Source organism: Aquarana catesbeiana, linkage group LG05, assembly GCF_042186555.1.
Source record: "Aquarana catesbeiana isolate 2022-GZ linkage group LG05, ASM4218655v1, whole genome shotgun sequence".
NCBI lineage: Eukaryota > Metazoa > Chordata > Amphibia > Anura > Ranidae > Aquarana > Aquarana catesbeiana.
Window position 1 is genome coordinate 590,723,582 of NC_133328.1, and position 27,186 is coordinate 590,750,767.

General features: G+C 39.8%; 1 protein-coding gene across 1 annotated transcript in view; it reads left to right on the forward strand.

Moving 5' to 3' along the window:
• LOC141145445 (fibrocystin-L-like) overlaps window positions 1-27,186 on the forward strand; it is a 265,012-nt gene that overhangs the window by 105,264 nt on the left and 132,562 nt on the right. Inside the window, exons 22-30 of the mRNA XM_073632157.1 lie at window positions 60-190; window positions 4,991-5,145; window positions 7,861-8,018; window positions 12,219-12,363; window positions 13,162-13,319; window positions 19,539-19,661; window positions 23,860-23,959; window positions 26,432-26,551; window positions 26,679-26,840. Coding sequence (XP_073488258.1) covers window positions 60-190; window positions 4,991-5,145; window positions 7,861-8,018; window positions 12,219-12,363; window positions 13,162-13,319; window positions 19,539-19,661; window positions 23,860-23,959; window positions 26,432-26,551; window positions 26,679-26,840 — 1,252 coding nt within the window. The remainder of the gene's footprint in view (window positions 1-59; window positions 191-4,990; window positions 5,146-7,860; window positions 8,019-12,218; window positions 12,364-13,161; window positions 13,320-19,538; window positions 19,662-23,859; window positions 23,960-26,431; window positions 26,552-26,678; window positions 26,841-27,186) is intronic.

A 27,186-nucleotide genomic window follows, 5' to 3' on the forward strand; every position in this document is an offset into this window, starting at 1 on the left:
AATTACAGAAGATGGAAATGCTCTGGATGAGTTTTTTTTGTTCCTTGTCTTACTTTCAGCTTTGCCTTGCATACAAGGGTAACCTCTTAAATAAAATTGTGATGTATTTTCAATATGAAGACACTAACTCCCCCGGAACGGTTTCCACCATTAATGCGGAATTCGTCTACAACATGGCTCAAGGATACAGGTTTGTTTTTGAATGTTTTTATTTATTTTTATTTATTGGCATGTGAAGCAGTGACTCCAGTTTGTGAACAGTGATTAAAACATTGAATAAATTGGAAGGAGACAATTCCCCAAATACTCTCTAAAGAAGAAAAGGAAATGGACTATCTCAGTACCCTGAACACAGTACACAGGATAAAATTCAATATTTATTCATACCAAAAAGTAATAAAAAATGACGGATCCATATACAAAACAACAACAATTTCAATGTTACATACAAGTATATTAAAATATGTCTATACATATGCTACACTGGCACCTTTTAACCTCAAAAGTGGAAATAGAAGATACAGTGCATCTTCAGTGAACAAAGAGAGAACTCCTCCACTTGTTTTGCGGAAATCTACTGCTTCTTCAGGAGTAATAGGTTTACAAAGAATCTGGAATTAAAAGTAAGAGGGGTATACATAATTTCCAGGTAACAAAACAAATAAGACATAATGTTAATAGTTGGGGGGGGCTGGCATTTACCAGTATAGACCAACTCACATGGAAGAACAAAGGCAGCGACGCCACTCATATCTCCGTACAGAGATTGATTAAAAGTGGGTATATGGTGTAGGCTGGTGTAGTAAATTAGCTCTCACCAGCAACTAAATCACATTAATAATTTTAGATGAGTTTTATAACACCCCTAGGCACTATCTTCACTGCAAAGTATTAAAAACCAGTTTAATTTATGTTTTTTATGGTACATTTAAAATGTAGATAGAAAGTAGTCCTAAACTTTAATATGATGACATTGAATTTGCTGAAGCAGTGCATACCATAAATAGTTGCAATGGGGGTTATTTATGAAAGGCAAATCCACTTTGCACTGCAAGTGCACTTGGAAGTGCAGTCGCTCTAAATCTAATGCCGCGTACACACGAGCGGACTGTCCGACAGAAAAAGTCAGACGAAAGCTTTTCATCGTATATACCGATCGTGTGTAGGCCTCATTAGACTTTTTCTTTCGAAAAATCTGACGGACCTAGAAATAGTCTGATCAATATTCCTATCGCACACGTTCCTGGTAGAAATGGCTCATAAAATGGTGGGTGATGCAGCGATTACCAGTTGGCTCCTGGAAACATCAAACAAGCGTACATATTCGCCAGCACACCATGGATCAGCAATTTTTCGTCCAAAAAGTTTTAATGAAAAGGATCACATCACAAAGGAAGGTGCAATGTTTCGGAGTCACACAGGACCCCTTCGTCAGGCATGTGATAAAGTGCAACAGTGTCAAAAGCAGAATATAAATAAAGTGGTCACCAATCAAAACATGTGAAAGATGAAAAGAATTGAAATAGAACATGTTCTAAATCTTTCCGACAAACCCAGTTCCTATCGGGAAAACTGATTGTCTGTATGCTGGTCTGACGGACCAAATACGACGCAAGGGCAGCTATTGGCTACTGGCTATTGAACTTCCTTTTTCTAGTTCCGTCGTAAGTGTTGTACGTCACCTCGTTCTGGACGGTTGGACTTTGGTCGGACTTTGGGTTGATCGTGTGTAGGCAAGACCGCTTAAATGGAATTCCGTCAGAGTTACGTTGGAGAAACCGTTGGAGTTTGTTACGACAGCTAAACCGGTTGTGTGTACGCGGCAGCAGGAGTAGATTTGAAATGAGTGGAAGCTCTGTTGATTTTATCATCCAATCATGTGCAAGCTAAAATGCTGTTTTTTATTTTCTTTGCATGTCCCCCTCGGATCTACAGCGGCTTTACTTCCAAGTGCACTTGCAGTGCAAAGTGGATTTACCTTTCGTAAATAACCCCCAATGTGTTTTTTTCATCTTCCTGCCTAAATGTAATCTCTCTAGCATCAGCGCACATCATTGCTCTGGACCAGCTCCTTGAGAGTAACAACAGTGTGTGTTGGCACAGCTGCTTGTAGTCTCCTGCAGGGGTGCATAAGATAGGGTGACAATGCAGGAGCAGAATAGGGAGACAGTTGTCACCCTATAACAAGAATAGGCTGAACAAGAACCTTTATGCAGAATCATTGGGCATTACAAGTTTAACGCTCACATGAGATTTTTAATGCTTGAGCTTTATGAACTTTAATTGCATCCCTGTCTTATGCCCCGTACACACGGTCGGACTTTGTTCGGACATTCCGACAACAAAATCCTAGGATTTTTTTCCGACGGATGTTGGCTCAAACTTGTCTTGCATACACACGGTCACACAAAGTTGTCGGAAAATCTGATCGTTCTAAACACGGTGACGTAAAACACGTACGTCGGGACTATAAACGGGGCAGTGGCCAATAGCTTTCATCCCTTTATTTATTCTGAGCATGCGTGGCACTTTGTCCGTCGGATTTGTGTACACACGATCGGAATTTCCCACAATGGATTTTGTTGTCGGAAAATTTTATATCCTGCTCTCAAACGTTGGGGGTCGGAAAATCAGATGGAAAATGTGTGATGGAGCCTACACACGATTGGAATTTCCGACAACAAGGTCCTATCATGCATTTTCCGTCTGAAAATCCGACCGTGTGTACGGGGCATTAGTCCGTAGGGTTTAATATTGAGTTGGCCCACCCTTTGCAGTTATAACAGCTTCAATTCTTCTTGGAAGCTGTCCACAAGGTTTAGGAGTGTGTCTCTGGGAATGTTTGACCATTATTCCAGAAGCGCATTTGTGAGGTCAGGCACTGATGTTGGATGAGAACACTTGACTCGCAGTCTCCACACTTATTCATCCCAAAGGTGTTCTATTGGGTTGAGGTCAGGGTTCTGTGCAGGCCAGTCAAGTTTCTCCACCCCAAACTTGCTCATCCATGTCTTTATGGACCTTGCTTTGTGCACTGTTCCAAATCATTTGGCAGATGGGGGATTATGGTGTAGGGTTGTTTTTTCAGAGATTGGGCTTGGCCCCTTAGTTCCAGTGAAGGGAACTCTTAAAGCATCAGCATACCAAGACATTTTGGACAATTTCATAGTTCCAGCTTTGTGTGAACTGTTTGGGGATGGCCCCTTCCTGTTCCAACATGACTGCTCACCAGTGCACAAAGCAAGGTTCATAAAGACATGGATGAGCAAGTTTGGTGTGGAGGAACTTGACTGGCCTGCACAGAGTCCAGACCTCAACCTGATAGAACACTTTTGGGATGAATTAGTGTGGAGACTGCGAGTCAAGTGTTCTCATCCAACATCAGTGCCTGACCTCACAAATGCGCTTCTGGAAGAATGGTCAAACATTCCCAGAGACACATTCTTAAACCTTGTGGACAGCTTCCCAGAAGAATTGAAGCTGTTATAACTGCAAAGGTTGGGCCAACTCAATATTTAACCCTACGGACTAAGACTGGGATGCCATTAAAGTTCATGTGCGTTTAAAAGCAGGTGACCCAATACTTTTGACAATATAGTGTATATCTAGCTGAACAAGATAGGCCAGTTCTTTAATACTGATGTGGTATTATGGTCTAAGGTGAAGACTGTGAGATCATATGGTGGGGTTCACCTTCCTAACTGGATAGGAAATGAGAGATATGCTTGCATTTTCCAGTGAGATCTTCATCTCCTGACACAAGACCAAATAGCCAGAAAGATATGCAATAGATTGGGTTAATAACCTGCTCACCTGGGGTTTCTCTGGCACTGCGTATTCCCTTGTTAGTAGCAATATCTGAATCAATGCTGTCTTAAACATTTATGCCCGTACACACGGCTGGATTTTCCGATGGAAAATGTCCGATCAGAGCGTGTTGTCGGAAATTCCGACTGTGTGTGGGCTCAATCGGACATTTTCCATCAGATTTTCCGACACACAAAGTTTGAGAGCAGGATATAAAATTTTCCGACAACAAAATCCGTTGTCGGAAATTCCGATCGTGTGTACACAAATCCGACGCACAAAGTGCCACGCATGCTCAGAATAAATAAAGAGATGAAAGCTATTGGCCACTGCCCCGTTTATAGTCCAGTAGTATGTGTTTTACGTCACCGTGTTTAGAACAATTGGATTTTCCGACAACTTTGTGTGACCGTGTTAATGCAAGACAAGTTTGAGCCAACATCCGTCAGAAAAAATCCTAGGATTTTGTTGTCGGAATGTCCGAACAAAGTCCGACCGTGTGTACGGGGCATTAGACCCCATTCACATCAGTGCATTGTGCTTATGTGTATTTTTTGTGCTTTTCTGTGTGTTTGTCGTGTGACAGCATAAGGCAGCCTATTCACACGAATGGGCTGCCCTATACACAATAGAATTTCCTGCACCTTTTTCAGGCAGTGAGCCTTATGCATTTTTTAAATTACGCTTTTGTCGCATGACAAAATGTGCCTCTGCTAGCCGTATTTGGGGTACCAGTAACATTTATTGACCAAATCATGTAGCTTGTTTTAGCCTGTTATTTGTGCATTCTTGGAACGTGAATTTCTGAGCATGTTCCCAGAAAAAACAAATGTGAATGGGGCCTTAAGACCTGGTTGTTTTGCATTTCTGTTATAATATAATATATTATTATTACACCTGTTGTACATTGTACTTTAGAATGTTACTTTGAAATTGTAAACTTTCAATATGCAGAACAGAAATAAATAAAAACCTAATATGGGTGATATTTTTACATGTCAGTTATTTAACAAAACTAAAGGAGAAAAATATACTGGTACAATATATTTTGTAATGCAATATCTGCTTTCACCTTGCATGGCATAAGCAGGTTGTTTACATATAAATACCCACATACATTCTCTTATTTAAATGATTTGACTTTGTTCCTTTGGAAACGTGATAAAAGTGCCCTCTTTTTCAGCTGGACATACACGTGCATCGACTTGTTGGACCTTGTAAAATCAAAGTACTCTGGAAAAAACTTCAACCTGCTTACTGTTCGCATAACATCTAACCAAGATTTCTATGTTGATGTCTTGTACATCGGACAAGAGGTGACAACAAGTGATGTCCCAGGTAAATCCCTTTCCTCTTTCAATTGTAGGTTAGGTGCTCTCAGAGTAAAGTTCTATCATTCTAGCATAACGGCAAACCAAGATTTCTATGTTGATGTCTTGTACATTGGACAAGCGGTGACAACAAGTGACATCCCAGGTAAATCCCTTTCCTTTTTCAATTGTAGGTTAGGTGCTCTCAGAGTAAAGTTCTATCATTTCTGACGGAAAATGCAATAAAAGCCACAATTAGTGTAAACAAACCAACATATTTTATTTGTTCTTACTTGGGCTATAATAGAGCAACTCCACCAAAAATTGTCTTTTTTGGTAGGCAGTAAGTTTAAGTCTCACACTGGGGCTTTCCTGCTGTCCTGGAAAATAGCAAACTGTAAGCTCAACTGTGAAATATATTACCAATGAAATCAGCATCCTCTATATTATATATATTCCTCAAATAGGTAAGAGGGAATGGCATTAGCCTGAATTGTGCTGAAGCAAGTCACAGCAAGATTATCAACTTCTTATCCAAAAGTTTCAGTCCATCACGGCCTTGGTGATGCCTTGGTGAGGCAAGGGAAGATCTTCTAATGCCGTGTACACACGACCGGACTTTCCGGCAGAAAAGGTCCGACGGAATCATTCCGTCGGACATTCCGATCGTGTGTGGGCTTCATCTGACTTTTTCTTTCTAAAATTCTGATGGACTTAAGAAATAGAACATGTTTCAAATCTTTCCAATGGAATCAGTTACTATCGGGAAAACCGCTCGTCTGTATGCTAGTCCGACGCCAAATACGACGCAAGGGCAGCTATGGCTACTGGCTATTGAACTTCCTTTTTCTAGTCCCGTCGTAAGTCATCACGTTCTAAACGATCGGACTTTGGTGTGTTCATGTGTAGGCAAGTCCGTTTCAGCGGGAACTCCGTCGGAAAGACCATTGGAGTCTATTCTGACAAAGTCCGGTTGTGTGTACGCGGCATTACTGCGCTCTGGGACAGTAGAAAAGTCCGAATGGGCATTTATAAACTACCCAACCCTATTAAAAACACATTTCTCATACCGTATTTTGTATTCTGCTAAAAACTTTATATAAAGAATTAAAAAAGAAAAAAAAACAGAACTGTTTTTTTTTTTACAGCTGTTCTTAAATATAATTTGAACATTTCCAGATTTCATCCCCTAAAAATGTATGCATTTAAGCTTCCCAAAAAGGGAAAATTCGTTTCTTAGTAAATGCAATTGATTCTACATGTTTGTAATGGGTCATGAATCTAAAAAAGCTATTTTAAATTTTTGGTAGATGCTGGAGAGTAAAACCACCCGACGGTTTGCTTGAATCCTGAGGCTCTTATTGGGTGGTTTCCACTGTCCCTATATTTTTCATTTAACCCGAGTACAAACTTCAGTTGTATATATTGACATAGGGTATAAACTAAAGATACATACAGTATATAAGTACATCAAATTGATTGACATGATTACACTTTATGTAACCCCAATTACGGCATAAGTGGTGAGTGTTCCTTTCAAAGGGGGCTCCATGTATTCTGGATATCACTGAGGGGAATAGCGACAGTCGAACTAAAGTGCCCCTGTCAAAATTTGAGTATCTTGTAGTTGGGGAGATCCCTACCAATAGGAGAACCCCTCATCCCAGTTGTTTTTGAATTTATTTTATATGATAGAATATTCAAAAGGAGTGACTGTAACGTAAAAGTGGGCAAGAACAAACAAAGCTCTCAGGAATTAATGGGGGTAGATCTTGTTGTCGGGGTATCCAAAATGATTCAGCTGACCGGGTTCCAAAAAATTCCCCCTTTGGCTTCACCTAATAATGTCAACATCTAAAGCTGACCAAACATAAGCTGTCCATTCTTGCAACTATTGCGTAGATCAGTGTTTCTCAACCTTTTTTTCAGGCAAGGCACCCTTTAAAATTATGGACAATCTTAAGGCACCCTCTAAAATTATGGACAACCTCGAGGCAACCCATTCTAAAATGTAAAAAGCTATTCTAATAGTTTTATATAATGCGTCAACATCCACACATGTAGGACACCCAACGTTAGAGGTGATTTATTCTTCCAAACCAAATACACTTTTGCACACTGGTGCTGACTAGTATTCCAATGTTTCTCTTCTACCTCAGTTTTTCTCCATCACTCAGCTAATGTGACTGTGCTAATGGAGAGGGGCAGGGGAGAACTAAATAAGGATGCTGTGCAGACATCCTCCTTATCAGCTGATGATGTCATTGGTTGCTAGGATGCTGGCAGCTAGAAGGTTGTAATGGTGCATTGAAAGGCAGGCTTGATTCACCTGCTGGCTTGTATATGATTTTTGGGGCAATTTTTAGGCATTTTGCCAAGGCACCCCTGAAGAAACCTCAAAGCACCCCAGGGTGCCTGGGCACCCTCGTTGAAAACGCTGGCGTAGATAATGGACAATTGTATAAACTGGCAATATAGCCTTCTGTTGGTGGCCATGACAGTTCATTCACTTTTTTTGCATCAAGTTGAAACCTACTTTTGCATTGGCAGCAGCAGCAGCTTGGGAAAGAGGGCTTTGCTGCTTAGCATGCAATATGTATAAAATAGAACTGATGCAGGTGATATTTCAAGTCATCAGGGGTAGTCAGGTAGTGCCTAGGTTGTTTTTATGACAGGTTCCTTTAAACTTACTCTTATACTATAACATTGCTGTTTATCTCTTTATCTCCTGTATATGACACAGTTTCCCGGAGAAGACCAGCCTTATCAATGAGTGGAATTGTGATCAATAGCATTGCTGTGACCAGCACAATTAGTACATCTGTAACCCAGCATACAATCACCATAACACCATACAACTGCGGGTATCGTTTTCCGCTTATTGCTGTAGGATTTGCTGAGGTAAGTAAATGAGAGTCCTTTTTATAAGAAATTAAACAAAAATATATAGGTATTTTTAGAGATAGGGATAATCCATAAATAATGCTAGGTGGTTACTTAGCACCTCACATTACTATGTTTTTATGTCATTCTGAATACTGCCAAAGTGCCTTTGTAGGGTCTAATGCAGATTCTGTGTGGACTGCAATAAACTATGATGTCTCATTTAAAAGTGGTTTTGGGTGGGCAACCCACCAGAGGATCACAAGAGCTTGTAAACACTCTTATGGGTCATCCAGAGCAGTGGATCCATACCTCAGTCCTGAATTATCTTCAATAGGTCATACTTTCAGGATTTTCTTTACCTTGCAGAGTTTTTTTTTTATTTTTTTAAATCAATGTCAATGGCTTGGTATTTGACAGCTGTTTTATCTAAGGGAAATTTCAAAACATGACCTGTTGGGTGTACTTAAGTACTGAGGTTGAGAACCACAGCAATCAACAAATTAAAATAAGACTTTAGCCAAAACCTTTTTTTCAGTTTTGGAAAGAGTGAAGAAGGTACAAAATCCTTCTCAGGGTTCTATTGTTTTTTCTCTGGAATTTGGGTGGTGGAGTGCTAAAAGAAAAGAAAATAAATTATGCATTAAATATATGTAACGATTTATTAATTAAAAAACATGTAAATACATTTACAAACATGGTACAGGAGAAAGCATGTAGTGTGGAATGCTGGCAGCTGATGTAACCACAGGTCTGTTCCAAGGCTCAGGAGTGCTGGGGAAGCCCTCCCAGGCTGAATGGGAAGCACACTGTAGCTCTGGGTTAGCTCTGCGGACTCTGTGCCCAAGGAGGAAAATCCCCCTGCTGTCAGTGTCTACACACCTCCTAGATGACGTCACACACAGGGGGTGCGGAGATGCCGATGTAGAGAGATGCATATTTCTGGGGAAATTCCCCTTTCTTCAGTCTCAAGAGACTCAGGAAACTGTTAGACAGGATAATTCGGTTGGTAGCAGACTGGGAATTTCCTTTGGTTTTGTTTTACATGCATTGCCCTTCCATGTACTTCTTGCTGCGAAGGCCAGTTATAGGTGGGGGCAGTGGCCATTTGTTTTCACTGAAAGGGGAATTATCCCAGAAAAATGAATCTCTCCACACTGATATCTCACCATCCACAGCTTGTGACATCATCTAGGTCTGGAAGCTTGTAGTTACTGACAGCGGTGGCTTTTCCTCCTTGAGGGTAGAATCAACAGAGCTGTCCAAGAGCTGCAGCATGCTTTCCACCCAGCTGGCCAGGCTTCCCCAGCACTTCAGAGTCTCAGAGCGGACCTGTGGTCACATCAGCTGCCAGTATATACCACACTATATGCTCACTCCACCAAGTTTGTGAGTGCATTTACGTATTTTTTAATGAATAAAAAAGCATTAGATCTTTACAACTTTCCAGAGATGCCGGTTTTATAAGTATACCTGTGACCATTTACAGTAGTTCATAAGCAGGGCTTCCATACAGTACTTTTTTGTCAATTTATTTCATGCATTAGGAAGCGCTATTGTAGGGTTTATCAACTATAGGAATAGTGATACTTAACTGGAACTAGGGTTGAGCACCTGTTTTATCTTTGCCAAATAATTCAGATGACCGCTCTAGAGGGAGCTCTGTATTGCTCACAGGAGCCCCAACGAGGTCCCTGGAGGAGTCGGCTTCTATAAAAGGATGGTTGCACCAAGCCATAGAAAGCCCATCAAAATACATATTTTTATTTGTCACAATAAAAATAGTTTATCAAGAGATGACAGCTAACAAGTTTCAGGGGTCATACATGAATCCCAATTAACCACTTCAGCTCCGGAAAGTTTTACCTCCTTCCTGACCAGGCCATTTTTTGCAATACGGCACTTCAATACTTTAACTGACAATTGTGCGGTTCTGCGACGCTGTACCCAATAAATATATATAAATGTCCTTTTTTTTCCCAACAAATAAATTTCTTTTGGTGGTAATTGTTCACCTCTGCGTTTTTTTTTTTTTTTTTTTTTGCGCTATAAACAAAAAAAGACCAACAATTTTGAAAAAAATTTAAATATTTTTTACTTTCTGCTATAAAACATATCCAATAAAAATATGTAAAAAATCCCAATAAGCGTATATTGATTGGTTAGCGCAAAAGTTATAGCATCTACAACCTATGGGATAGATTTAGGGACTTTTTATTTTTATAATATTATTTACTAATAATGGCGGCGATAAACGATTTTTAGCGGGACTGCGACATTGCACCGGACAAATCAGACACTAAGTGACACTTTTTGGGGACCAGTCACACCATTACAGTGATCAGTGCTAAAAAAAATGCACTGTCACTGCATAAATGACACTGGCAGGGAAGGGGTTAACATCAGGGGCAATCAAAGGGTTAAATGTGTCCCTATGTGGGTACTTTCTAACTGTGGGGGAGGTGCTTTGACTAAGGGAAAACAGATCTGTGTTTCTGCTGAGCAGAAACACAAGATCTCCATTTTCAACATCTGGCAGATTGGTGGTCTGCCTTGTTTACATAGGCAGACCCCCGATCTGCCTCTCTCTGAACGATCACCATGTTCCCGGCAGACATCGGATTGGCTCCCGCTGTGTCCAATCACCAGGAAGAATTTGTACATGGGGCCGTCCTTAAGCGTTTTAGCAGGGCTTGGATTATTGTGCAAGAGGAATTTAAAGGGCTGTTTAATCCTGCATTTTAACTCTTAATAAGCTATAGCTTAAAGCTCACTTGATAAAATCATCAAATAAATTTTTAGTATCTGCAATCAAGATATTTACTGCTGTTTTAGTGGATTGTAAACATTTTTAAAGTCAATTCACTTTGTTCTGTGACAAGAGGAATACAGATAGCAATGAAGATTGTCACCCTTTCCCTTCCATTCCAATAAGATATTGCAAGAAGCATTGAGGATGTGCAATGTATAGCAGCCCACAGCAGCTAATCCTAGTTCAGTTTTAGATGGGTTAAAAGAGAAGTATGGTTTTGGGTTTGTTTTTTTTTTTAATCATACTTGCTTAGGTGAATGCAGCGTCGATCCGTTGCTGTGTCTGTCCCCCGCTGTCTCTAAGGTTGAGAACTGAGTGATCAAACACTGCTGATCACTTAGTTCTACCTGCCACTCTGAGCAGAGAGCCATGACTGTCAGACACCGCTGTCTGCTCTGCACCCCCCCCCACGCTCATTGGAGTTCTGGGCTGTGGAGAGGGCGGGAGTGGCTGGGTCAGGCTATCAGTAGCTCACTGAGTGGCTGAGCCAGGTGCCGGTCCAGACTCCTGGGTGGATCCCAACCATACGGTTGCGATCTTTCTCCAGCCAGGACTGTCTCTGTGACATCAGCCTCAGGCCTCTGTAGGCTGAAAATGGGTCACAGGAGTGCAGAACTAACTGCACTCCAGTGATCCACAGGAGAAGTACAGCCAAATGAACTTTGGCTGTACTTCTCCTCTAAGAGATTTTCACATTATCTTTTCACTTTGATATTATCTTTAATATATAAGCCAGTAAGATTTAACAAATATATAATCAACCATTCATTTGGATATGGAGCAATATTGTTTGAAAGAGAGAACAGCTAGGACCTCTCCAATTGAGTCCTATCTCTTCCAGAAAAAGGAGTTTAGGACTATTATGGTACCAAAGGGATATAGACAAAGGTATATGTAAAATCTTTCAGTTTATTGAAGAGTAAGATATTAAAAGGTCCAAATATGGACACAACTATAAGTGAACAATAACATAATACAAAAATGTTTACAGCAAAGTTGACAAGGAAATTTTTGTAAATAATGCCCGCAGGGGTAAATGAAGGCAGGTTATTTAGTACTTGCGAACGTGACCTCTACAGTTTCACGGTCAAGCCGCTTCTTCAGGAGGCGTCTTAGTACATTTTCTACAGAATAAAAAAATCAACATTACAAAAACAGCTACATATTTGAGTGAGAAGTATAAAAAGTGTATAAACAAACAAAACATTGACATTGGAGAGAGTAGTCTTTAGTTAATATTGCACTCACCAACCTTGGCCCACAAGGGGCTGGAACGACACTGTGAGACGCCCACAACGGGATATATATTTAGTATCAAAAGACGGTTTGTCTATAAAAGTAAAAAAAATTAAAAAAAATAGAATAACAATTTGTCTAAATCTCAATTCAATCTCACATAATAATAGGGCATTCAGAACAACGCTGATTCAGCCATCTATCAAGCATCAACCTGGACTGAAGGGACATCAATAAGAATAAACAGAACCCAAACAGCTTCTCCACCTGTTGGAGGAACATTCAGTATTGTGGGTCAGGGGAAGGAAATTACAGGTACTGTAAATTTTGCTTGTCTTCATTATTATAGAAAAATAATAAATTGGGCTTTCTGAAACTCCAGTCTTACGCTGTAAAACATCATGTTTGTTCATCCTTTAAGCTGAGCTCCAGGCAAACTAAACACGTCAAAAAATGACAAAGAAAAATTCCCAGCTCACTTACCAGCCAGCCTGCAACAAACCCAATTGTCTGGTCTAACCGTTTACGTTAAAACCAGGGGTTTAGTTTGCACACATTTGCAAATATATGCGTAAACTGCAGGGCCACTTCACAGCACCCCAGTATTATCTGCAGTCCTAATTAACTCTATAAGTTTTGAGAGTCTCCAAAGTTGGAGCACATACAGTATATAATAATGGACAGATTGAGGGCAGCTATGCCCCGAGGGAGTCCATCCCTCCCTAAAGTTATAGGGACACACTGGACACCCAGTAATAGCACAATGGTAGCAAATGTATTCAGGTTGTTTATTCAATATCTTCGACCAGTCCTTGCTGAACAAGACAATTTTTGATCCATCTATGGTCAGCTTTAGGACCACATGATAGAGAGGCTTCCACATATGTTTGCAAATGTTGTGCAACTAAACCTCTGTTTTTAATGCAAATTGTTACACAATTTTTTTTATTTTATTTTTTTATTTTGCTGGCTAGCTGGGAAATACATTTGCGTATTTTTTGCCCTTTCATGTGCACCTTGCTCAAAGCAAGTTATAAATTGGGATGGTTGCCATTTTCGTTCACTTATCTTGTTGGCAGATGGATACTTTACACACATTTGGTTGCATTGTAGGTCTTCCTGTAGACATAGAACCGGGTGATCTAAAGTCTGCCCTAGAAGCTATTCCAGGAAATGGTCAGGTTACTGTTTCAGCAAGATATGGAGACTGCAGAGGATACTCCTATCAGATAAACTTTCTGACTACTACAGGCTATCAGCCTCCTATACAGGTAAGAATCTTGGTATGTAAAGGACAGTTACATCTAGTCGTCAGTACCAGCCAACTTCTTCATATCTCTTAGAATTTTCTATGTCACATTTTCTCTGCTGTAGCTTGTTTCTCTTCCTCCCCGAATGAGGCCAAAATTGAGGTGTCACTGTCTGAAAATCAATTTTTTAAATTTACATTTTGGAAAATCTACTGGAAGTACAGCACATCTCTTGAGTAATGGCAAAAAAAAAAAATCTATTTGTCATTATGCTTGACATGCCTCACTGTATACCTTTATCCTAAAGCTTACATTTAGGTAAAAAAAAAATCAGCGCACACACACTAAAGCCGCCTACACACGATTGGATTTTCCGATGGGAAATGTGTGATGACAGGCTGTTGGCGGAAAATCCGACCGTTTGTACGCTCCATCGTACAATTGTTGTCGGATTTTCCGCGGACAAGTGTTGGATGGCAGGCTGTATAATTTCCCACAGACAAATGCCTGTTGTCAGGTTTTCTGAGCGTGTGTACACAAGTCCGTCGGACAAAAGTCCAAAGTACAAACACGCATGCTCAGAAGAAAGGACAAGCCAGAAGCGGTCGGTCTTGTAAACTAGCGTTCGTAATGGAGAATTGACATTCGTGACGCGCCAAATTATGAAATCTCAAAATGCAGCGCACAATTCTCTTCTTCTTTAATGGGATAATAATGAAGCTGCTTTGCTGGTGATACTAATGGAGTTCTGCCAAACGTATTTTAAAAGCCTTTTATTTTCTAGTGATATCAAGAATAATATTATTATGCTTTTTTTTTGGGCAAGTTACCACAACACCATTATCCGTAGTTTTAAGATCAAAGATACAACTATGTTGGTGTCCCTTGTCAATTTTACATTGTATTTTTTTAAATGTAACTGCCTACTCCCAAACTGTCATTTGAAGTAAAACACATAGCCAAATATTATTCTCCACAATATTTTTATTGTGCATTAAAAAAAGACCCCTGGCAAATATTATGGAATCACCAGTCCCTGAAGATGTTCCTTCAGTTGTTTATTGTTGTAGAAAAAAAGCAGATCACAGACATGGCCAAAAACTAAAGGCATTTCAAATGGCAACTTTCTGGCTTTAAGAAACACTAAAAGAAATCAAGAAAAATAATTATGGTGGACAGTAACAGTTAGATTTATAGAACAAGCACAGGGAATAAATTATGGAATCACTCAATTCTGAGGAAAAAATTATGGAATCACCCTGTAAATTGTCATTACAAACACTAACACCTGCATCAGATTAAATCTGCTTGTTAGTATGTAGGTAAAGAGGGTAAATCATCACGCAGTGTTGCACAAGATGTTGGTTGTTCACAGTCGGCTGTGTCTAAAACATGGACCAAATACAAACAACATGGGAAGGTGGTTAAAGGCAAGCATACTGGTAGACCAAGGAAGACATCAAAGCGTCAAGACAGAAAACTTAAAGCAATATGCCTTGAAAACAGAAAATGTACAACAAAACAAATGAGGAACAAATGGGAGGAAACTGGAGTCAACATCTGTGACCGAACTGTAAGAAACCGCCTAAAGGAAATGGGATTTACATACAGAAAAGCTAAAAGAAAGCCATCTCTAACACCTAAACACAAAAAAACAAGGTTACAATGGGCTAAGGAAAGGCAATCGTGGACTGTGGATGATTGGATGAAAGTCATATTCAGTGATGAATCTCAAATCTGCATTGGGCAAGGTGATGATGCTAGAACTTTTGTTTTGTGCCATTCCAATGAGATTTATGCAGACGACTGTCTGAAGAAAACATGCAAATTTCCAGTCAATTAGGATATGGGGCTGCATGTCAGGTAAAGGCACTGGGGAGATGGCTGTCATTAAATCTTCAATAAATGCACAGGTTTACGTTGAAATTTTGGACACTTTTCTTATCCCATCTATTGAAAGGATGTTTGGGGATGATGAAATAATTTATCAAGATGATAATGCATCTTGCCATAGAGCAAAAACTGTGAAAAAATTCCTTGAAGAAAGACACAAAAGGTCAATGTCATGGCCTGCAAACAGTCCAGATCTCAATCCAATTGAAAATCTGTGGTGGAAGTTAAAGAAAATGGTCCATGACAAGGCTCCAACCTGCAAAGATGATTTGGCAACAGCAATCAGAGAAGGCTGGAGCCAGATTGATGAAGAGTTCTGTTTATCACTCATTAAGTCAATGCCTCAGAGACTGCAAGCAGTTATAAAAGCCAGAGGTGGTGCAACAAAGTACTAGTGATGTGTTGGAGTGTTATTTTGTTTGTTTGTTTTTCATGATTCCATAATTTTTTCCTCAGAGTTGAGTGATTCCATAATTTATTCCCTGTGCTTGTTCTATAAATCTAACTGTTACTGGCCACCACAATTATTTTTCTTGATTTCTTTTAGTGTTTCTTAAAGCCAGAAAGTTGCCATTTGAAATGCCTTTAGTTTTTGGCCATGTCTGTGATCTGCTTTTTTTCTACAACAATAAACAACTGAAGGAATATCCTCAGGGACTGGTGATTCCATAATTTTTGCCAGGGGTTGTAGAACTTAACCAAAAAGTGCATTCTATGCATCCAAAAATACAGAAAATATACCAAATCAATTCATTATTCAACAAAAAAATAAAATAAAAGCCTCATGCATGTGTCCTGCTTCTTAATATTGGGGGTCACCAATGCCAAGAGTTGGTGAAAGCAGGGGTCCGTCATCTGGACATAATTCAGAAAATCATCCGGATTATTCTCCTGGAGCTCCCGCAGCAACCAATTTTTGGTCCAAGAAATCCTCCTCCTCCTGTTCCTGGACTCGACTTGGGTCAAAGCAATAACTCCAAGGCCAATAATAAATAAAACGTTATCTCCTCCGATTCCGCAACATGTCTGGTTGACAAACGGCCATTCAGAAACAAACTGAAAAGCACAAAATGAAAAGCATAAACTGAAAAGCATTAATTGAAAAGCGCAAAATGAAAAGCACGAATCAACACTCATCAAACTTCTACTAACACAAAATTAGCAGAAGGAGCCCAAAGGGTGGCGCTAAAGAGCTGAAAAACCATGTAGTATGTCACTACGTTCGTGTTTGTTGGCCAACAATTCCTTGCCGTTTGTATGCAAGACAAGTTCCTGGCCAACGCCCTTCGGACAAAACTCTGAGGTTTTTTCTGTGGAAAATCCGATCGTGTGTACGAGGCTTAAGAAGATGTCCAGTTAAAAAAAACTTTGTGAAACCCAGGTTTACTTTGCTCAAACTAAGCTAAACAGAATTCTTGGGCTCGGTACACCTTGGTTGGGGTCTAATTGATGATACCATAATCGGATTGCAGCAAACCAAAACCAGCCAACACTAGGCAAAATTACAATTCTTTACAACAAATGGTGCGCTATCCCTATAACATATCATAAAAAATTCATACGAATAATGTGTAAACATAAAAAAATTTGGATAAATTAAACCACATAGATAATGTTATCAATCAATAAAGTGGCAATAGTGCTACAGGAAATGCACAAACATTTATAAGTATAAAAAAACTGATACAAAAAAATTGATGCAAAAATATGTGATATACAATTATTAAAAGTCTATAGGTGAAAAAAAGGAGTGCTTGATGTGCAGTAAATTTTCCGAAGTGCGGAGTGCTCAAAGGTGCTCCTTAAAAGGTTGGCCGCTTACCCCACAATGTGGATCCCAAGTTACAGGGATCAAACAAGCCTGTGTAAAATCAATATCATAATTCCATCCTGGAACGTTGACTCTGTGTAAACAAACAGCATGGATCAGTTTCCAAACTCCTTAGATCAGAAGTATCCATACAAAATATTTTATATGGTTGGTTACTTTGCTCAAAGCCTAAGTCGTTCCTCATGTTTTCCAATCATAACCATTCATATACAGTAAAACCTTGGATTGCAAGCATAATTCATTCCGGAAACATGATTGTATGCACTTGTATATCAAAGCGAATTTCCCCTTAAGAAATAACAGAAACCCAGATGATTCATTCCACCACCATTTATTCATAGGTCTTTCAGTTTATAGTCCATATAAAAACATCATAGCAATGTGATTGGTTGTGTAACCATAAAATGTCTATCTTCAAATGGAAGCCCCCACAAGGGAATTAGAAGCAAAATCCATCAGGAGCTACAGAGTATAAAAGAGAAGAGAGGTGCCTTTAAATGAAGCAATATGGTTACATTTAATGAAGGTACAACATTTAGCAACGCACATGGTTGATGATTAAAACAGGCATATCTAAGTATGCAGGCATCTGAGGTAAAGCTGTCCACATAGAGCGTCCTCCGCACCTCCGGCTCTCAACGCTGTCAATCTGCAATCGTGACCGGGAAGACTATCCTGCAGTAGAGCGATCTGAAAGCGAGGCTTGAAGAGCTTGTGGAGCGCAGTGTGGAAGGGAGGACATCAATGGCGATGCAGAGGATGATGAGTTGGGAGAATGTGAGTTGCTAAATGTTGTACTTTCATTAAATGTAACCATATTGCCACACTTAGAGGTGCTTCTCTTCTCTTTTATACTCAGTTGTGACTTTACGCTACTTGTATATCAAGACATCGCTTGTATAGCAAGTCAAAATTTCTGAAAAAAATTTGCTTGTCTTGCAAAACGCTCTCAAACCAAGTTACTTTCAAACCAAGGTTTTACTGTATGTGCAACTTTAAGTTGGTCCGACTTTCATGCAGCTTGAGGGCCAAAGACTTCAATGTTAACCCTTAAAAGTTGCATGAAAGTCGTACCTGAATGTTATGCAATGCAACAGTTGTGCAACAGTTGTCTATTATCACTGGTCAAAGCCAAAGTTGTATCCAAGTTTCACCCATCCAAAGTTGCTTCATAGTTGTGTCAAAGTTGCATCAAAGTTACACTCAAAAGTAGGTGCAATTTTGGAGTTGTACAAGTGTGAATGGAGCCTAAATGTTAGAAAAAATCAGCACAATTGACATTGTGTGTGCTGATTTTTTTTAATTTTTATTTTACCTAAGCTTAAGTTTTAGGAAAACAGTATACAGTGAGGCATAATGCCAAACATTATGACAGATAGGATCTACCATTTTTTGCCATTGTAAAACTAAAGCCGTCCATAGATGGATCGAAATTTGTCCAGTTCAGCAGGAACTGGCCACATTTTGATCCATCTATAGGCTGATTGTCATCAACTTCAGTTTAACCAGCTTTTCAATTTTTTTTGGCGCAATCACTGCTGTAATCTTCCAGTGGGGAATTCTCCCCGTCGGGAGAATACAATAGTGCTGCAGGAGGGATTCCTCCATCCACACTGACTGTGTTGATGAGGGAATCAAGCTATTTTCTTTCCTTCAAACAAATAAAATTGTATAATGTATGGCCTGCCTTAGGCTTTAAGCAAAGTAAACTCAAGGTTCACAACGTTTTTTTACCTGGAGATCCTGCCATTATCAGCACTTCCTGTTGCCGGCTGATAGTGCTAAGCCACTGCCCTGCAATTGGCAGCAGTGTTATTAGCCTGCTGTATATTCCCCTTCAGTTGACTATTAGGTCTATCATAGAGGCAGCCCAACAATCAACTGAAGGTACTAGCATGGCAGGCTGATATTGCTGCCGCAAATTATGAGGAACGAGCTTAGCGTTGTTAGCCTGCAACAGGAAGTGCTTTTACTAACAAAATCTCCAGGTAAGAAACATTGCAACAAATTCACAAACAAAACTCTATACATCTATACATGATGCCAAACATACCAAAAAATAGATTAAAGTCTCGTTCACATGTGCTGCAACCCATGCCACCCCTCTGAAACGCCATCCGATATGTCACCTCGTATCTACTTGATTTAACCCTGTAAATGACACATTACGAGTACACAGTCGTGTGCTCTGTACATGGTTTGTGGCACAACCCCATAGACCGTTTCCCACTGAAGGCGACATGCTGTTTAATTTTACTTTCAAAACACAGCATCGTGCCACAAGCATGGGTATGGCCCTGACAGCATGCAATTGTTCGAACAGGCAGTAAGGGGGAACTAAAACTGCGCCTCAACTGCCTGGTTTTACACCCCCCCCCCGCCGCGCATGCGAACAAAGCCTTAGGGTTTGCATAAACTTTAATATTATCTAAAATATAAAATGATTTGAATGAATGAAAGACTAACATTTTTTTTAAGTTCTATTTCTCTAAATGTGAGTCCTGTGTCTTGGTTAGATCAACGACTCAGCTGTCACTGGATTAAACGCTAAAATGTATTCTGTAAAAGTGGTGGACGGAGGCCTGTTTCGTCAGCATATGCTTGGAGACCTTGTGAGGACGCCACATGCAACACCGCAGGTATAACTACATTTGTTAAATATGTACCAGTTTATAAATTACAGGTGCTTATATAGCGTTGTCCATTTACACAGCACTTTACATATTTATATTGTACATTCCCATCAGTTCCCGTCCTCAAGGAGCTTACAATCTAACGTCCCTGGCTCACATTCATACATACACAAACTAGGGCCAATTTAGACAGGAGCCAATTACTTACCAGCATGTCTTTGGAGAGTGGGGGGAAACCCCAGGGGGAGAACCTGCAAATTCCAGGCAGGTAGTGCCGTGGTTGGTGTTAGAATATTATTCCAAATTCATAATTCGGCACTTATAGGTGTTATATTATATTCATGGCAAGCTTGCAAAACATATTTGGTTTTATGATTAATCATAATAAATAGAGTATGTGTGAATGACCTTGATCAATTGATTTGACATGATTCTTCATCTACAGCTGAGCATTGCTGGATTTTTCTGGTGTAGCCAATTTGAGTATGACATATAAGGTATCTTGGTATAGAATGTCATGAGAAGACAAAAATAGACACGTGTCCATGTAGCTAAAGGAATATACACTGTGGATTATATCCTGTTAAGTTAAGTTAGTTTGTAGTTCCAGTCATATTAATAAGTACTAGTATATAGTTACTTAATGTAAAGTTGGTAAAATGTGTTAATATTATATAGATGTTTGGTTATATGACATTACATGATCAGCCCATTACTTCATGTATGGAGTGTTACATGTGGGCTTGTCAATAGTATGCCATATATGACTCTGGGTTAGAATCTTTTCTTGGATAGCATATTGCTGAAGTTAGCAGAAATGAATATGTGCCATACAAGGTTCTAAGTTGGTGTGAGGTTATGACGTTCACACGTTCACATGTAACATATAAAGCCAATGCTTCCATATTGAAGGGCACACAGACAGACACACACACAGCCACTAGGATAGATGACACTGACATGTTCACAAGACACTTTGATAAGTTGGGACAGCTGTCAATTCTGCCAGAAGACTAAGAACATCATTTCCTGCTTCTTCTTGGACGACACACAAGACAGCATGGAGACAGACAGCAGCCATGAAGCACACATGCTTTCATAAGCTTATTACAGCTTTATAACTTTTATTCTATTTCATATATTTTTACCTACATTGAACTGAACTATTATATTTTTTACATTGTATTTATGATGCCAATTGTGTGACAATAAACTCACACTTTGTTTTAAGTCAGTTTGGCTATCAATGCTATTCATCCGGAAGTGCCTCTGAGATACAAGAATATTAGATATTAATAATATTCTTCAGTTGGGTTTTGAACCAATGGCCCTAGTGCTGCCAGGCAGAAGTACTAACCACGTAAAGTGGTATTGTAAAAAAATTATTGTGCATAAATAGGATCACTAAAGATATATATATATATATATTTTTTTTTAAATAACAAACATGTTATACTTACCTCCACTGTGCACCTTGTTTTGCACAGAGTGGCCCCGAACCTGGTCTTCTGGGGTCCCTCGGTGGCTGTCTCGGCTCCCCCCCTGCAAGGACTCAACACCTTCATGCGAGCCCCCTCGCATGGTGTTGAGTGCTTGCGGGCGAGCTCCCGTAATACAGCCGGCGGCCATAGTCGCTCACTGTATCACTCGGGCCCGCCCCCCGCCACGCGGCGTCATTGGATGTGATTGACAGCAACTCGAGCCAATGGCTGCGCTGCTTTCAATCCATCAACTCTAGCAAATCAACGGCCAGGCTGAGCAGCAAAGAGGATGTCGGGGGCGAGCACGGGACTTTCGAGGGGTCAGGTAAGTAAAACGGGGGGGCTGGGGGGGCGGTATTGTCGGATGTTTTTTCACCTTAATGAATAGAATTCATTAAGGTGAAAAAACTTTTACCTTTACAACTCCTTAAGTACTTTAAGCTCTCTGCTGATGAATCATTTTCAACAAGCTGTAATGCCTTTATTGAAGGCCACTGCTGGTTTCCTCTTTGCTTGTGTTACATTTTATCACTGCTTGCAGCAAGCTGCACGAGATGCTATGTAAACAGTGTTAAAATGGACACTGATGAGTTAAAGCTGTTCTGTGAATGGAGAGGGAGAGATCATGTCAAACAACTTCAACTCATCCATTTTCCCTTTTTAGACTTATTTGTATTCTGTGAAAAAAATACAAGGCTTTTGGTGAATAGGCGTGGTGAGAGAAGGGATGCAACTAGAGCCGCTCACTACCGTAACCACATCTCTCATCCCGCAGCACCCAGAAATCCAGCAATTTGTGTAGGAGCCGGCCTGAGGCCGCAGCCATTCACACACAGAATACATATTACTAGGGCTATGTTACTTAGCTCATAAAGAACTTAAAAAATTGTAGCAATGGACTTTACAGGGCATATAGTGATTAACACAAAATAGGCTTATTACATAAAATCATACATTTTATTATACATATATTATTAAAGCATATATAGCACCATATCCAATATTTTCATATGGGGTTCACAGATCTTTTCTTCATTTCAACATCCACATATTATCTAAACGCGTTTCGATTGTTTAAACTTCTTCATCAGAAACACATTCAAACAGGATCCATATAATAGAACCTGATCTGATAAAATCACAGCTTTTTTATGGTTTGCTGGAAGAGAAGGGTCACCATTCCAGAGAGTAACATCCAGGGGATGAAAAAAGACAGACAGGCAATCCCTCTTCCTTATGCAAGGGACACCACAGATAAATAATGATGTGTTCATAAAGTTCAGAAATTTGAATCCTTTTGATGACCCTTCTGTTCCAGAAAACTGTAAAAAAGCTCTGATTTTACCAGATAGGGTTCTATTACATGGATGATGTTGACATGTGCTCCTGATGAAGATCTTTAAACAACTGAAACGCTTTGAGCGAACATGCGGATGTCGAACTGGAAAAAAGATCTGTGAACTCCTTATGAAAATATTGGATATGGTGCTATATACGCTTTTAATATATGTAATAAGCCTCTTTTGTGCTAATCACTATATGCCTTAAAAAGTCCATTGCTGCAACCTTTTCAAGTTCTATATGTACTATTCACGATGTAGGACCTGGAACCTCTGTTGAATTTGTGTATACTGTATGTTACTTAGCTTCTTGAGTTTAATTAGGAAAGTGGAAATGAAGTGTGAAAGCTGTGCTCGTACACACTATAAGAAAATCGGGTGAACATTTTTGTCCAAAGAATTTTCGTACGCTGTTCGTATAGTGTGTACACAACTTTCGACAGCCGATTCAGAATTTTTAGACGAAAATTCCCGAAGGGACAAACTCCAAAATTTTTCTCGTATGGGAACAAAAAATAAAATTTTCGTTTAATGTGTACCGTTTTCGTACAAGAAAAATCAGAAAAGAAAGGCTGCGCATGATCAGAAACAATAAACACCAAAAAAAGCTTTTGTCGTACGAGAATATTCGTAAGAATTTTCATACCAATTTTCCTTCATCGGTTCCAATTTGCTTTGAAACACCGAGAAAAATCGGACAAACATTCGCCGGATTTTCTTATAGTGTGTACCCCACTTAAGGCAGGCAGAGGATAAAAAACTTGTTACCAGTATTGCCTGTAAACTGATCATCCTGTAGTCGATTCTGCCACCACTACTGACTTACCGTGCCTTATTTTTCACTGTGTCTCTGTGTGGAGCTGGCCATTTTGGTAAGGGCAGTGTTTTACTTCCTCATGCCAGAGCCTCCAGCAAAGAGAACAGGGAGCAGCACGGTAATGACATCACTAAATCTCATCCTGTATCTTCTAAGAATATCAGTCAGAAGCAGTGGTGTCTCTTAGATTTCGTACTGCGCATACAGTGTGCATGCAGTTGTAGCTGTAGCTTTTTTTGAGGGGGTTATGAGAAGTACCACCTCAGGATAGAGTGAATAAAAGAACCAGAACCTTCACTATGTGGAAGATTGGGTTTGATAATAAAGTTGGCAGTGCCTCCACCCAGGACAGGGCCTCTGTGAACAGAGGAGATTCCCTTCCTGGAAAATTAACCAGTAATCCAAACAAAGTAATTGGGAGCAGAACTACTGCAACTAGCATATACCATTAACCATAAGTATATAGGTGCTCACCAGTACAGAAATATATAAGGAAAGATTAGTAACAGTACATACTATGGTGACTTCTCTCCACTTATAACAGATCACATCTCATTATTCTACAGGTTGAAGTCTACATCAATGGAATTCCATCAAAATGTACTGGGAACTGTGGTTATACCTGGAATTTGGCAGCAACTCCAAAGATAAGCTCTATTAGTACAGGTAGAATATCGACATATCCTCTGTACTACTTACCTTTCATACAGTTTCTGTCCCAGCTCTATATACCCCTCTAAATCTGAGGTTCCCAATGCAGATGCCATGATACATTTAAGTGTCACGGCAGAATGGGTGATTAGTCACCAGCTGCTTACATATCAGCTCTCACTCAAAAATGCTTGTAGAGGGAGGCCACATTACAAGGGTAGTTTTATTCTTGTGCCTTGATATGGGCTTTAAAAGCTAAATTAATCTTTTACAGGAAATAGCTTATGTAGTTAAGTGGCCCTATTAGCTAAAAAATATGTGCAGCTTTGTAAAATAATCATTAATTTTACTGTTTTGCCTGTAGGCCTTTTGGGTCCCCTCAATACCCTGACTGAAAAATTCCTAGATAGCAACCCTCGTGTCTTGACTTGTTGCTAGGACATGAAAACAGTTGGATGCTCACTCCCTGCATTGCAGGAGTGAAAACTATTGGCTTTCACATCCTAGCAACAAGGCATGATGTGGGGGTTGCTAACTAGGAGTTTTTAGCCAGGCTTCTGAGGGTGGCTAAATGACCTACAGGCAAAACTATAACATGTATGACGATTTTACAAAGCTGCACAGATTTCTAATATCTAGTGGAGCCCCTTGACTGAATAGGTTATTTTCTGGAAAAGGTGAAGTAAGCCTTAAACCCCAGTCTAAGGCACTCTATTTTCAGCCATGTGACTGTAATTTTTAAAATGCTTTGGACACAGCTGAAAATAACAATTTTTGGGGAAAATAAGGATACTTATCCTGTATGCTAGCTTTGTGAACTGAGGCTATTGTCTTTAACCATATTAACCAGTAGCCAGACTGACATAGGAAGATAGGTTTCCTTTTTCAATTTTTGCCATCCAGTCCTCACATCGGCTACATTTGCATAGACACTATTGACCATGTTGTGCTACAGTTGATGCCCCTGTGTGGCGACACAGAGGCAGCACATATGGATGTTACTTGAAGTCACCAGAGCAGTAGTGGTCAACCTAACAAATAATAGAAAAATAAAAAAATAATAAAGGGCCTCAAATGTGGCGCCTGATGCTTCCAGAGGACCTTTCATAGCAACATATAGTCATGTGTTGAATTGCATTGCTTCATGTTAGGCAGGTATTTTAAAGTGAATGGGCTTTGACATATGGTGAATCTAATAAGAGCTTTGTATTCCTGCTTCGGCTTGTATAGGACCTGGCTGGGTGGAGAGTCCGTCTAAGCTCCTTACAATATCTAAAAACAAAGAAAGCGTCCAAAGAGCTGCACACCAAGCAATCCGGTGCATTAAAAAGATAGTAGCAGCCTCAGTCTATCTCCTTCCAGGCCTTCCCCAACGCATTTCACGATACCCACAGGGCTTAGTCATAGAGATAGACTGAGGCTGCTACTATCTCTATGATGCACCGGATTGCTTGGTGACACTTGGGACTTGGGACACTTTCTTTATTCTTAGTTATTTAACATATCTTAATACCATACCCAACAATTTCAGTACTGTAATGCACACGGAAGAGAAAGTTGGAGTCATCATTGGTGTCTTTGGTGGCAATAAACCCACCCAGCATTGCTGTCAGTGGATGCAATAATAACCCCCAGCACTGGTTTCAGTGAATGCAATAAAACCCCCTAGTATTGGTGTCAGGGAATTAAATAATAGCACCCAAGCACTGGTGTCAATGGATACAATAAAAAACCCCAGCGCTGGTGTCAAAAAGCAAAGAAACCCCCCAGCAGTACTGTCAGTGGATGCAATACTACCCCTAGCATTGGTGTCAGTGGTCTTAATATTAACTTCCAGCATTGGTGTCTGTAACTGCAAAAATAACTCCTGGGTTTGTTGTCAGTGACCACAATAATCACCCCCATATGACAAACATGGAAACACCAATTCTCAAAGTGACACTAAGCCTAACAAAAAATAATCTACTCAGGTATACATTCTTAACTCAAAAAAAATACCTTATATTTCTCTCGGTCTCCTCCAAACCTCCAGAATCATTTTTTTTGCCTCTGTGACCTGACTTCCTGTTAGAGGGTGTTTACATTTGTTCTGCATGATCCCACTATATGTAGGAATGTATCCATCCTCTCTTGCTTAAGCCCAAGATGCACTGTGGACTATGGGATGTGTAGTGTACATGACTGCAACTAACATGCGCTGCTCATTCCAAACAAACGGAAATGAGAAAAGGGAGAAGGAGAGGTTCAGAAGCTCACAGAGAATGTTACCAGAAGGCAGAAGAACAAACTTAATAATTTCATGAAAAATAGATTACAGAGCCAAAAATGTGTATGTGTATGGATTATTTTTGGAGAATAAGGATATTGTTTAGTGTCCATTTAATGTTTAACCTGTGATGACGCTGTATTGTATATATTACAATATTATATATGTCTAAGGAATTGCTATTTTTGCAGACAAATTTATTTTTCAACACTTTATTTTAGAGTGGAATGGAGATGTCGAAGTCCTTAAAATAAATGGAACTGGATTCACAAACAGTAATAGCAATGATACCACTTCTGTTACTATTGGCAACATTACCTGCCCTATTCTTAATATTACCGGTAAGTCATTAAAGAACAATGAAAGCAACATTAGGAAATCAACACAACTAATCACCACACATGTTTTAAAAAAAACAAAAATGAATTTCGCTAATATTGGATTTTTTAAAATTATTTTTATCTTAAGCCAATGAGATCAGATGTCTGGTGCAGAACGCAAGTGCGGGGACCTTCCCGATCACAGTGTACATTGCAGGGGTTGGTCTGGCAATGTTTTCTGGTGGAAACCTGACCCTTACCCAAGAGCTGTCTGTTTTATTCATCACACCATCAGCAGGAAGCTTAGCAGGTAACAAAAGAACACAAAAACAGGGATGGTTTATAAATGTAGTGCTCTCTCCATAAAGCGCCTACTTTTTAGGTCTCAAGATTCCTTCCTAGTAAGCGCATTAGCAGCCAGGCACATTGTCTCGGTCACTCTTTGGCTCATTGATTCATCTAGGAGTATGCTTTTTCTGTTGCTTTATTGGAATCTTGAATTTGGATGGGTGCAGGGTGTGGGATACTCCAGCAAAGTTAAGTAGCAACTTGAGGATGCCTATCTTCCTCTTAAAGATTCTGAGCACAGTCTCTGCAGCAGCAAATAATGGGCTGAGCTACACAGGAGCACCATGAACCATTTCAACTTTTAAAGA